This window comes from Microchirus variegatus (assembly GCF_963457635.1).
Source record: "Microchirus variegatus genome assembly, chromosome: 6".
Taxonomy (NCBI): Eukaryota; Metazoa; Chordata; class Actinopteri; order Pleuronectiformes; family Soleidae; genus Microchirus; species Microchirus variegatus.
In genome coordinates, this window is record NC_139807.1 from 3,608,999 (window position 1) to 3,622,841 (window position 13,843).

At 39.8% G+C, this 13,843-nt stretch overlaps 2 protein-coding genes across 2 annotated transcripts in view; both read left to right on the forward strand.

The window, feature by feature from the left end:
* Positions 1–1,947: 1,947 nt before the first annotated feature.
* On the forward strand, positions 1,948–6,587 carry LOC310928545 (uncharacterized protein). Its single transcript, XM_083891114.1, has 8 exons — positions 1,948–2,135; positions 2,304–2,408; positions 2,792–3,106; positions 3,589–3,948; positions 5,178–5,327; positions 5,426–5,563; positions 5,721–5,744; positions 6,452–6,587. Exons 1-8 carry the CDS (start codon positions 1,970–1,972, stop codon positions 6,484–6,486), a joined length of 1,293 nt encoding a protein of 430 aa, XP_083747240.1. The 5' UTR covers positions 1,948–1,969; the 3' UTR covers positions 6,487–6,587.
* Positions 6,588–10,495: 3,908 nt separating this feature from the next.
* Positions 10,496–13,843, forward strand: part of zdhhc9 (zDHHC palmitoyltransferase 9) — a gene marked incomplete at both ends in the record, with an annotated part of 28,909 nt that continues 25,561 nt past the window's right edge. Inside the window, one exon of the mRNA XM_083891397.1 lies at positions 10,496–10,659. Coding sequence (XP_083747523.1) covers positions 10,496–10,659 — 164 coding nt within the window. The remainder of the gene's footprint in view (positions 10,660–13,843) is intronic.

The window sequence follows — 13,843 nt, forward strand, 5'->3', positions numbered from 1 at the left end:
CAGGTAAAAAGTATTTTAAATGTGACACTTGTGGAAAAGGTTTTGCTTATAAGTCTCAACTTATTATTCATATGAAAGTCCACACAGGAGAGAAACCATTTTCCTGTGAAACATGTGGAATTAGTTTCACACATGGTTCAGATTTGCTAAAACATGAACAAAGTCATACAGATGAGAAACCATTTTCTTGTAAAACATGTGGAAAGTGTTTTAGACACGGTTCATACTTGGTAAATCATGAAAGTATTCACACAGGTGAAAGGCCATATTTCTGTGAAACATGTGGAAAGTGTTTTAGATTAAGTGTACAATTGATGGTCCATCAACGAATTCACACAGGTGAAAAACCATATTCCTGTAAAACATGTGGAAAGTGTTTTAGTCAAAGTTCACATTTGGTAAATCATCAAAGTACTCACACAGGTGAGAAGCCATATTTCTGTGAAACATGTGGAAAGTGTTTCAGACTAAATGGACAATTGATGCTCCACAAAAGAATTCACACAGGTGAAAAACCACATTCCTGCAAAACGTGTGGGAAGTGTTTTAGACTAAGTGCGCAGTTGATGGTCCATAAAAGAACTCACACAGGCGAGAAGCCATATTCCTGTAAAACATGTGGAACGCGTTATAGTCAAAGTTCGCATTTGATAAGGCACGAAAGGACTCACAGATGAGAAGTCCTATTCCTGTGAAAGATGTGAAAAACAACAAAACCCTCTCCTTCCACCACATCACCCCCATTTTACAGGAGAATTCTGTATCACCTCACCCCTCCGTATTTGGTCCACATTACCACCCCTTCCCATTCCCTCAGATCCTCCTCATCTCACTGTCCTCTCAACCTGCCTCGCCACTATGGGGATCACCAGCTGCTCTGCTCTGCAGCACTGGAACTCTTGACCATCTCACGCCTCTTTAAAGAAGCATAAAACTTGTCACCACCTGCACACTATGTGAAAGTGTTTTCTTTGTACATTGTTTACATGTCTTTTATTGTCATGTATAGTGTCCTTGGGTGTTTGGAAAAGTGCTTTTTGAATAAAATGTATCATTTTATTGTTATATTTGGGAGAGAGGATGAAAATCATTGAGTCTAAACTTCACACTGAGAAGACGTCACAGTGTCTTATTGTTCATCAACAATGTCTGGGTGTTATTAAGCTAGTCAATTTTTTTGGTTTTGTTCTTATTATACGATGAGTGTCCTTACCTCCTAGAAAAAGTGTTTCTTTCAAACATTTATTGTCTTCACAGTCCTAGACATAAAACCTTTTGTTTGTATTTCTTGCAAGTTTCTTGTGTTTTTAATAGAGCTGTCAGAGGTAACATGTTTATTTTGGCGATTCATTTAAATAATTTAGCGCATTAAAAAAAATTAACGCAGTTAACGTTGTCTGTTTACTTCCGGTGGCGACTGATCCAGTAGAGGATGAAGGGCTGAAATAAGTAAGTGGCGTTGTGTCGGGAGATACCTCTTATAATCTACAATATATCTACAAAGAAGAAAGATGTTTAAAGTTTAAAGATAGCCATTAAAACATTCTTTGTATTTAAATATACTGTTTGTGTTGATTCTACATTCAGTCCAGAATTGTATATAAATAAATATGTTAGATGATCTTGTTTAATCGAGATAAGTTACAAACAAGTATCATTTTCTTTAATATTTATTATTAGTATTTGGGTGAAGTAAACCTTTAAAAATATAAGTAGTAAAGCAACACGTTGTATTTGGCTGGAATAAAAAATTAATTAAACCCAGTGAATTAAAAATAAAAATATAAAAAACAACTGACTATTAAGACACGGAGCAAACCCAGCGGAAGTAGACATCCCAAAGCGGAAGTAAACAAACACACAGCTAGCAGCGTTAGCTCCGTACTCTGCATGCGGACGTAAAAAGCGTGAAGAAGGTGGTGTGTTTTTGTGTCGCAGATAAAATATTCCTGTTGTTAACGAAGCAGCGATGTCTTCGCTTCAGTGTTTCAGAGATTTCATCACCGAGCGACTAACTTTTGCGGCGGAAGAAATATTCAGACACGTCGAAAGAACCGTCGTAGAGTACGAGGAAGAGTTGGATCGTCAGCGCAAACTGTTGGAGTTCGTTCGCAAACCTCGACTGTTGCGAATAGGTCTGTAAAACCATAATAGTCTTCTACTAACAGCTACTAAAAAGTGAATGTGACAAAGTGTTTAGTTTAGTAGAAAAGATGCTCTGACTTATTTTGCATCCACGAGGATTTGACTGAAGTTGTCAGCTATGTTGCAACCTATCATTTGTGTTTCTTGTGTGTCTGTAGAGCTTCCAAAGCAGCATGTCTGTAAAGAGGGGGAGGTTCTCACAGAGCAGCAGCTCTGTAAAGAGGAGAGGAACTCCAGTCTGGACCAAAAGCTGCGTTGCTATGGTGATGGATCAGTTTGGTTTAAATGTACAGTGTAGCTTAATTTTGTCTCAAACCAGGACACAATGTTTAAACTGAGTGTGAAGTATGCATTCTCTAAATTCTCTCAACTTTGTAAAGTTCACATGATCTTTGAAGGTCACACTGGTCCAGCACTGTTCCCAAGGAACTTGTATGCTCCATCTGCTGGACTATAATGGTAATTTAAACAACAGTTCAACCCCATCTGGACTTGAGTAAGGAGTTGACTGAATCAACCTTTTTATAGGTTCAACTTTGCAGTTGTTATACATTAACGAAGAACTGTCCAATCTTAAGATAACTTCCTTCTAATTTTCTTATATATCAACTGTAACCTATTCCTTTGTGTGTGTTTGTGTCTGTAGAGCTTCCACAGCAGCATGTCTTTAAAGAGAAGGAGGTAACCTGTAACCAGGAGGGGAACTCCACTCTGGACCAAGAGAAACCAGAGTCACTACAGGTTAAAGAGGAGCAGGAGGAAACCTGCACCAGTCATGATGGAGAACAGCTTGAAGTGAAGCAGGAGGCTGACACATTAATGATGACTCCTGCAGGTCAGAATCAAAATCAGACAGGAAGTCACCATGTGGAAAAAAACACCATTGAACATGAGGAAGATGTGGATCTTCAGCACAGACTCTGTATGAAGTGGGGCCCTGTAATAAAGTTACACAGGACAGGTTTGTACAGCCAGGATGTGACTCCTGTTATACTTTGACATTCCTCAAACCAAGATTGTCTGTTTTTCATCATGTTGCAATTTTAAATACACTTGCACAACATCCATGTGGACACCCATTGGTCCTTTTGTCGATCTAATTCGCCTTTATCATAAAGGGAGGTTTTAAGTGTAACTTTAAATCCAGAGTGAGTGTCCGCTTCCTGAACCGACACGGAGCTGGATTGCACAGAAAAGGAGGCTGGTAACTGAATGCTCTGCCTCCCATTCTACTCTCTTTTCCACTGAGTGGAACGATTCGGTGCGGTATTTTTGTGCGTTTCCATAAGGAATAGTCTCAGAGTAACCAACCCTCATGTTCCATTTTTTGGTACCCCTTCCTTAGGGTTACCAGTTACAGTACGGGTGGAGCTAGACCCCTTGTCGGTCTTCAATCACAATAAAAGTGAGTAATGTTACAATGTTGTTTCTTTGGGTCTGTAGAGCTTCCACAGCAGCATGTCTGTAAAGAGGGGGAGGTTCAGCAGCTCTGGAACCAGGGGAGGAAATCTAGTCTGGACCAAGAGGAACCAGAGTCACTACAGAGTAAAGAGGAGCAGGAGGCTGATACATTAATATTGACTCCTGATATTGAAGAAAGTGACCACATGGAACCAGAACCAGACAGTGACCACCAGCTCCTCTCTCACAGCTCTCCTGTAGCTCAGAGACGAGAGCAGACAGGAAGTCATCATCTTGACTCTGTGTCTAATGGAAGTGCAGAGTTAAAGCCGTGCAAGAAACGTAAGAGGAACGAAGTAGAAAACTGTCACGCGTCAAAGACTGAGTCTGAAACGCACACAGGTAAAAAATATTTTAAAAGTTTAGTTTTGCTGTCTGTCTGGAATCATTATACTTTTGACAATCTGCTCAGGAAACCATTTTCTTGCACATGTGGGAAGCATTTTATTGAAAGGTCGCATTTGATAATCCATGAAAGTAGTCACACAGGTGAGAAGCCATATTCTCATGAAACATATGGAAAGGTTTATAGATATAATTAAAATTTTTATAGAACATCAAAGAAATCATTCAGTTCGTCCTTCTTAAATCTTTCACAGCCCAGCATCATTTTCTGCCCCATGGCAATGTTTTCCATCAAAACAATTTACACCTCCATGGTTACCCAGATGACACCCAGCTTTATCTTTCCAGAAAACTAGTGATGGGCAAATGATACCGATACCTTTGGAGCTTGTGTCGCTCTTCCTGAAGCGAAGGGGTTCGAACCTCTGTGTCAGAGCTTGTATCAAAACACCAGCCTCACGTGACCGAAGCACTAACTGCTTCATTGCTTCAAAATGTTTCGAAAGCCTATGACAAACTATTATCTGGACACTGGTGTAAAACGGTACAAAAACAATCTTTCTGAGTTCACATACCATGATCAAATAAATAAACCCCTAACCAATTTAACCCTTCATATCATTTAGATTTATTCTTTGGTATAATCTGGGATGTTTTACAGTATTGGCCAAAACATGTAAAAATGAGCACACAGTCTTTTCTAAACTTTTATTGCTGACATGGGCTTGAAACGGTGTGAGTGCTTCAGTAATGCTCTTGAGAGGCTGCTATGGCTTCAGTTGTCCACCAGATGTCACCGTCACTGAAGCGTTGAAGCTTTATCTGAATCTTTTTCCAACACAATTGTTAGGAAAGCCTCAGTGCTTCATTGGGACTTCACTTTAATTGTTAATAATATCGTAATAATACTTTTTATTAGTTTATATTAATCATTTATTTATATTAAAGTGTCAAACACACAACCCTATCGACAGGGGCTCGGCCTGGCCCACTGTCTTTGTGTTGACAGGTAGCCTAATAGAGCATCCATGACACTTCTTCACTGTCTACCTTGTTTTGAAAGGATTGATTAATTATGGTTCACATACGTCACTCTTTGCCACCCAAGTTTTTTTTGGGTTGCATATAGCTCCTGGAGGGGATGCAGGCTATCAATGTGACTCAAATAAAACTTTATTGGCTTTCTTTGACGGTGTGTGTTATCAAGCAAATGTTCTTTTTGACAGATTCACATCAGATCTTCAGTGAAGCACAGTCTGTTCTCAACTTTGTGGATCAGCAGTGTATATTTTGCAGTCTGGACGTAGAGGCTACTACTGGACATCTACTTCAGAAGCATCTTACTGAAGCTATGTATTTTGTTGATGGAGACACAGGTATCTTGACAAAACACTGTATGTTGTCTCTTTTATGTGAGTTAAAACAAATATGTAAATTACTATTATTGCTCATTTACATTTTTTTTCTTCTGCAGAAAAATTTGTGATGTCGTGTTATTGCAAGGAAGCAAAACCAACTCCTATAAGAATCAGCCACTATCATTGTCCGTTGTGCAACTACAGAGTGCTTTCTCACACTAAAGCCTTCAAGAAACATCTTCAAGAGTGTCATGGTAAGCACATATAATGCTTTAAGATAAAGACAGTGCCAACATCTAAGGTTAAAAAAGTATTTTTTTAACTTATAGACAGGTTGGTTTGTAACATTGTTGTATTGGTTTGCTAATGTTATCAAAATAAAATAATGACCAATCCTTTTATCTATTGTAGGGTTGGAATCTTTCAAGAAAAAAGGTACATTTGTCTTATATTTCTTATATATCTCATTTGTCTGTCATTGTTTATTGTTTATTGTTTATTTAAAAGGATCCCCATTAGCTGTCACCAAAGTTAGACAAGCTAGTCTTCCTGGGGTCCACAAATAAGTTCTTACAAAATCTAAAAGCAGTGAAACATTGCAGACATAATTATAAGCATCATCAGTACATTTTCAGAATAAATTCTTACAAAATCTAATTTAAAAGCAGTGAAACATTGTAGACATCATTATAAACATATCAATAAATGTACAGAATAAGTTTGTCATAAACAGAGATTCACTGTTGTCTGTTTTCTTTTCTTTCTTATGTGTGTCAAATGATGGTGGTTGTGGAACTGTGAAGCAACTGTTATATTAAGACATATTTATAATTGTATTTCATATTACATATTGTAATATAGCTTGTGTTAATAGTACTTAGGGATGGGCATCGTTTGAATTCAAACGATTCCGATTCCTTGTTTGGATTCTGGTTCCTAACGATTCTCGATTCCGATTCTTTTAACAGGAAGGGTCAAAAAAAGTGTACATATTTCAGACGAGCTAACTAACTAAAGGTCTTTCTGGATGAAATAGTCATCAATTTTTATTCTATGAATTTGCCACAGGGCTGTTTTCAACTAGTATGTAAATATCAAACCTATGAACTTGAATATTAATATTGTACATTTTCTTTTCGCAGGGGTACACTTTTCACAAGATAGATTTATTTACTGATGGGCTAACCTGGTGCAGAATATCAAACAAACAATAACCCGGAGCTGGAGGAAGAGGCAACGGCAGCAGAGGAAGGCCGGCGCAGCGCGTCAAAGACGGGGCACTCATTTATGTGTGTGCCCCGGACATCGCTCTCACAGGAGACCACTGGACTTCTGTGAAGTCACAACTACAGTGCATTTCATTGATAAAGACTGGACTCTGCAGTCGTTTACTGAAGCATATCGCATTAACTTAAAATAAAATAAAGGCTCAGTTTTTACAAGATTTTTGCTCCCATGTGTTTTTTACTCGCGTCATCACTTGAGTGATTTTTATTTTTGTTTGAATAAACAACTTTAATTTTCTCTAATATGTATTATTAGTATTTGGTAGAACTAAACCATTAAAAAATACCCTAACCCTTAGAATGAAGTAGTTAAATGTATGGTGGCCCTGAAGTCCAAATCACCAACACAAATGGGAAAACACAAAGAACTGTTTTAGTTGATGTTGTTTCAGTTGTTGTAATTGTTGATGTTTCAGTTGATGTTGTTGTGTTTTCCTTTTTGTATTGGTGATTTGCACTTTAGGGCCACCGTAGTTATGAACAGCTAATTGCATTTTCATCTCTGAAAGAAAACTCCAATCTTTCTAATCCTTTATAATATATAACTTTTCCTTTTTAAATTTATCGTACGCTGTTTTGTTTCTGACTTTATGGATTTTATTTTTCCACTTTGTTGTGGAGCATCTTGAATCTGCGTTTTGTGTGTAAAAAAAAGCTTCATGAATAAAACTACTGTACATTGAAAATAACCTGGTCACACACACACACACTCGTGTCCCAGGTGAATTATCTAGTTTATATCTGAACAAATATTAAATTTCAAATGGAGCAAAGTGAAAATAATACCAGAAATTGTAAATGTAAAATGTTTAGTTTCTGCTCGCTAACCCTCCATGAGCTGCTCACCCAGCTGCGCGTTCTCGACTTGCTCAGCGCGTCCATGAACGGCGAAAGGCATGATGGGAGTACGCTAATGACGTGCGCTAGCGGGAATTCACGAATACCGATGTCACGTTTGCTTCTGCTTTAAACCATGGATTTGTAAATACATGGCAAAAACAACGGATTCTATGTGTGGTGGTTGGATCACTCTAGATGTGAGTAAACGGCAAGATAGTGATGAATATTACTATTTTCTTAAGTAGCACTTCCGCATCTCTACAGCAACAACACTTCCTGGTTATGCATCACGTGTGTCTGAAGCAACCAGTGAGAAGCGAGAAACACTTAGACTGAGGTAAACGTGAGTCAGAACCACAAAAGGCAGATTCAGCTAAATATTTAAACAGTTTTTAAACATGCTGCTGTATATATATCGACACGTAAATATGTAAATAATCGTTTGAGAACCATAGAAATAGAGCAGTGATATAGTGTGCACTACATTTACTGTGTTTATTCCTTGTAGATTTGTTGACATAGTCTCAGTGATTTATGTATGTTTGTCTCTTATTTCAAATATGGCACATCTTTCATTAAATGATTTAAAAAGATGAGTTGGTTATATTATTAGTATGTGTTTCACATGTTAAATGATAAATGTACGCATCAGATCATATCATAAAGCTTTCTTCTTGCTCCAAGACCAAATTACCTCCTCCTCTTCATCTTGGAGTATGCTTCCATCCAGATATTTGAACCTGAGTTGGCAGGTTCATCAAAGAAACATCTAACAGGTTATGTATTAATAATGTCCTCTTCCAAAGCAGATATAAAGCTGCAGCAGGTCCTTTTTATAGCTTATGTCTATTACACAAGGACAGACAAAGAATAAAGGATGTTTGGTTCATTCTCTGGGTCGTAATCTGTAAGCGACACGTTTCTCAATCAATCGAGTATTTGTTTGGTCCAGAAAATGTTGAAAAATGTTAATTGGTGTTTTCCCAAAACCTTGAAATTATGTTCTCAAATGTTAAAATGATTTGACCCCATGTATCTGATAAAGTGCCTTCCAACGCCAACACGTGGCAACCACAAGGTTAAAATTACACTCTATATGCACCGAAAGTGAGCCATTATTGACCTTTTGACCTGTACAATACTGGAGTTATGTTGCTCACAAACAAAACTCACAAAGGCAGGTGAATATATATTATAATCCCCTTGCTGGCAACTTTAATTTTCTGCTAATAAATGTTATATATTTGAATCTGGGGGTGAAAGGTTGTCAACCATTTATAGAAATGAAACAAAAATATACGTTTTTGTTCAAACTTGCACCAATAACTAATTGTGCGTGTAATTTAGTGTGTACTATATACTACTATAAACACTATAATGTATGAGTCTGAACACTTTTCACAGACCCCATTTGATAACCACAACTGTAAAGGTCTTTATTATCATTACTATTGTTTTTATGATTACAATATAGAGCACATGTGTCAAACTCAAGGCCCGGGGGCCAGATGTGGCCCACCACATCATTTTATGTGGCCCGCGAGTGATTAACTGGTCTTAAAAAATCTGTGTTAAAATAGGTTTATGCTGCTTTAAGGCGTGCGTTGGCCATTAACTACATTTCCCACAATGCATGGTGATTGCGTTGCACTCTTAGAAATAAAAGTGCTAAGTAGAACCATATAAGGTTCTTCAGCTTGTCCTCATAGGAGAACCCCTTTTTGGCTTCAGGTAGAACCTTTATATAAAGGTTCCACCAAGAACCCTTTTAAAACCCTTTATTCAGGAAAGGGGTTTTAAAGGGTTCTCTGGATCAAAATGGTTCTTACTGGAACCATCGGTGTTACCAAGAACCCTTGAAAAACCCTTTCTTGGGGAAAGGGTTTTTCAGAAGCAATGGTTCCAGGTAGAACCTCAGTTGTAGAAGGTTCCCTTTTGGAACCCTTATTTCTAAGAGTGTACCCGCAAAGTGACGGCATCGCCCCTCGATCGCAGTGTATCATTGTGTATAGTTCATGCGACGGGTGAAATAAGTAATAAATACAGAAAGTTATTTACCAATATGTTACAGAGTAGTTACCTTTATTTTACATAATATTTGGTTACATTTAGTTACATTTATTCTCTATGACAGTTACATCTGGCCCTTTGAGGGTAACAAAAAAACACAGATTACCTCCATTATGAAGCATGTCTTCACACTCTCAATCCCCTTGGGTGCAATTAAAGATTGCTGAATATTAACGTGAACTGCACAAGACCTTAATCTGGCTCCTTTGTTCCATTTTGTTTTACCTGTCCTGCGCCTTTAAGATTAGACGTTTCAATCTAGGCGTGTTTCCTGCTGCCATTAACTAAACAACTGGCATCTTGCGGAGGAAAGGAAACGCTCTTCTTCTCCAGCAGCAGCAGCGGCGGGTTTACGTTTGCGCGCACACAGGCCGACATTATTATTAATAATATTACTATTATAATTTATTTTTATTCCGTATTGTCGACGTCCTCGCTCACGTTGTGGTGTTCTGTGAAGGCGGAGAGCAGCAGCTCGTTGATGATTTATCCAGATATGATATGAATGTCAGTCGGTCAAGGTCCACTCAGCTGGATCCGCAGCCTCGAAGGAAGCGTTTGGATGATTTTTCTTTGGTTCCTTTAGTGAGTGGACGCTGAAGGACGACGAGGCGTCGAGATTTGTTTGTGTGTGTGTGTGTGTGTGTGTGTGTGTGTGAGCAGCAGCAGCAGCAGCAGCAGCAGCGTGGAGTCGAGTCTCACCGTGGGCATGACACCCTGCAGCAAAGACTGAGAGACAAACTGGGAATGTTACGGATCATCAGAAAACGTCGATGATGTGATTGCGAAAAAATGCTCCACAGTCATGATCGCCGCGCGCTGAGGAAATCTTTAATATCGCTGAGTAAGTTGTTTTTCGTGCGACACTAACTGACCAGAATGTCGTCCAGGAGGATCCTTTTCACTGTGTGATTTATTTTTTTATTTTTTTTTACAGTATAACACCCCGTGACGTTTACCCCAGAGAAGCACTGACAACAGGACGCCACCATGTCGGCGGTGATGATTACGCGCAAGGTGCGTAAATGGGAGAAGCTCCCGGGCAAGAACACGTTCTGCTGCGACGGGCGGGTGATGATGGCCCGGCAGAAAGGAGTCTTCTACCTGACCCTCTTCCTCATCGTGGGGACCTGCGCGCTCTTCTTCGCCTTTGAGTAAGTGCTGTTTTCCATACATGGACTCCATACTGTAACATCACAAGTCCCTACAGTGCCTCCTCCTCCCAGCTGCACCCAAACATGGCAGTGGAATGATGTGACCAACATTATTGTTATTCCCATTCTTAAAGGTTCAGTGTTTCCCTCACCCCACCCTTCCTTTCCAGGTGTTTTGGAGAATCTACATAACCTTTTAGCGTAAAATATCTGTCCATTTTGTGCTATTGTAAAAAAACTCAGTGCCCTGACCCCATCCTCTAAAGGCCCATTTATACCATCATTTGCATAATAATAATAATAATAATAATTCCATGATTGCAAATCTCTCTTTTCTTCTAAATCCTTAAGAGATCCAATGAATTTAAGGTGTTTTATGATCTAGATAACTCAAGGAGACCCGGGTTGGTGTCTGAACAAGGGCCTTTCTGCATGTTCTCCCCGTGCGTCCGTGGGTTTTCTCCTGGTTCTCCGGTTTCCTCCCACAGTCCAAAAATGTAATATACACAATATGGGGATTAAGTAAATTGGACACTCTTAATGGACTGGCGATCTGTTCCAGGGTGTGACCCCCACCTATTGCCCCATGTCAGCTGGGATTTGCCTCATGTGGAGGATAAAGCGTGATTGGATGGCTGGATGGTCGAGATAAACCCGATTTTGTAGTTTGAGGGCGTTCTGTAGATTGTTCCCGTCTGAACGAGCACAATACTGGAATGCCTTTTTTTTTTTTATCCCCACATTCTGTTCGTACACTGAGGACAAAGTCCTGGGAGCGCAGGTGACATCACATAGGTGATGGGGAAGCAGAAGGATACAAAGACCCATGTTTGTACCAATGATGGGATTCCAGAGCAGGCATCCCACCTGAAAATAAAGTTTGACCTATATACGGGCTTTTAAAATGGCGGAAAGTTACTCTGCGAGATGGTGCGGCACGTTTCACCAACGCCACCAGCGAGAAATATTCCCCATTGATGGGACGACTTACATTTCGCGGTCTTGCATTCCACCCCCAGCAAAATCTGCTTGCTTTTCAGTCTATTTTGGATCAAACCCAATAAAATAAACTCCTCAATGGTCGCTATGTTTGTTGGTGCCTGCAGCTTGGCGCTCGTCACTGCCCTCTAGAGGAAGTACTGCTCATAGCGATTATCGTATTGCTCGACGAAGGATGGGAATAGATCACCAAATGGATATTTTGACTAATTCCTACTAGTCTTGTCCGTGAATTCCATTTGGAAGAAGTCTATAAATACCTTTTTTTTGATGCAATATGCTATACAATGCTATACAATGCTATACAATGCTATACAATGCTATACAATAAAGTCATGTTAAAATGCATGTGAAATTCGCACATATGAAAATTTACTCAAATGAATACTTGCTGAATGATTGGTTATCTAAAGATACACATTTTATACACGATCTTCTCGGTCTTCATGTTCTAAAAACATCCCAAATGGACCTTGTGTTCATACTTCACTGCTCCAAATTTCAGCTCCTGATAGAGAAAGGGGTTTATGATTGACCACAGACCGAGTGGAGGTGTTTAATTTTTAATAACCTTAGCTGTCCGGCTCCGCTTTGGGGGGGTTTTAAGAAAGGACGTTTCTGTTGTCTCAGCACTTCCCTACTGTCTCGATTCACTACCCACTCAGCCCAGTGGACTCCTCATCCCTGCGAACACTGCAGTCTCATCTCGGATGCGGCGTGCAAAACCTAAATTCTGTCAGTTAAGGAAGTCGCGTAGAGAGGATTGTTTTCACTGTCTGTGCGTAATCCTCGTAAAACGCCGCCGCTTCTCATTTAGAACGTCTACCGTCTCTTTTTGTCCCTTCTCATTTCCTCCTTTTACGTATGTGACATCTGTAGCCTCCACTGTGGGTGCATATGTGAAAAAGAAGCTGCTTTTACTCGTGCCGGGCCCTGCCCATCATCTCCCACATCCCTCCCCCGCCTCCCCGCTAGCGTTCCTGCGAGTCTGTGCAGAAGGAGCTGCTGTTCGCCTCAGAGCGTAGAGGGGAAAAACGAGCCGATGCTGCTCGCTCTGAGCATCCAGAGCCCACAGGAGGCATTTCAGTGACTAATGGCTGGAGGGTTGTTAGCATGCTATGTTCATATTACAGTGAAATATAATTATCTCTCACGGGGGGGGGATGGATATTAATGTGGAGATTGGACTCGGACAGCATGGGGGGGTAGTTGTTCACTTGTGCACCATTACGCTGCATGTTGATACGTATCTGGTTGAAGTCCAGGCATAAGAACAAGGGATGGGCTGAGATGCAGTTTTATCATGCATGACAGTAATAAGTCGACTGTGGTAAATCTCCGTTATTTAATGTGAGAAATCGGTCACATTTGACACGAGAGACTTGTTTGTGTCCGTTTTTAATGGCTGAAAAAAATGAAGAATGGATTTTTGATTTGATTTGATTGATTGTAGTTCAAGGCCCAAGGAAGAAATCATTCGATTTTGAGTGAACTGACACTGGGACTGCAACCAATTTTTGTGAATTACTTTGATAATCTATGAATCGGTTTGAGTGTTTGTGTTTCCTTACACCGGACAACTAAGAAATCTTTAAAACCCAATCATTTTGGTTTGTGGCGTCTGCCTATCCATAAAAAACACACCTAATAGATGAATCGAGTAAATAATCAACATATTAATTAATTATGACAATAATTATTCATTGCAGCGCTAATTGACACTACAGGAAAAGGAAGCAGTGGTGGAGGTTTGCACTCTCTGAGTGTTTTCCTCTAGTTTTGAAGTGACAATAAAGGGCAGTCTGCATCTTTCAAGTCATGGAACTCATTTATAATAATCACAAATAACAACTAGAAAAGCACTCGGAGAGCGCGGACCTCCGCCAAGGCAGCTCGGTGCCTACAAAATACACCCTGCCTGCGCTCGGCATGTACGGATCACGGCCCCAAAATTTACACACTTCCTGAAAATTTCATCCAAATCCGTCCGTGACTTTTCGAGATAGACAGACTCTGGCGAAAAACATATACCTCCTGGTAAAAGTTTCATTTTCGTCAGGATGCACACAATAATAATCAGGATGACAATAGCACTGCAGCAAAACTGCTCCAAATGGTGTTTTGGAAGGTTAATAACATTAGTATGATGTGTTTGTCTGTTTCCTGTGTAACTGTAAGCTTAACT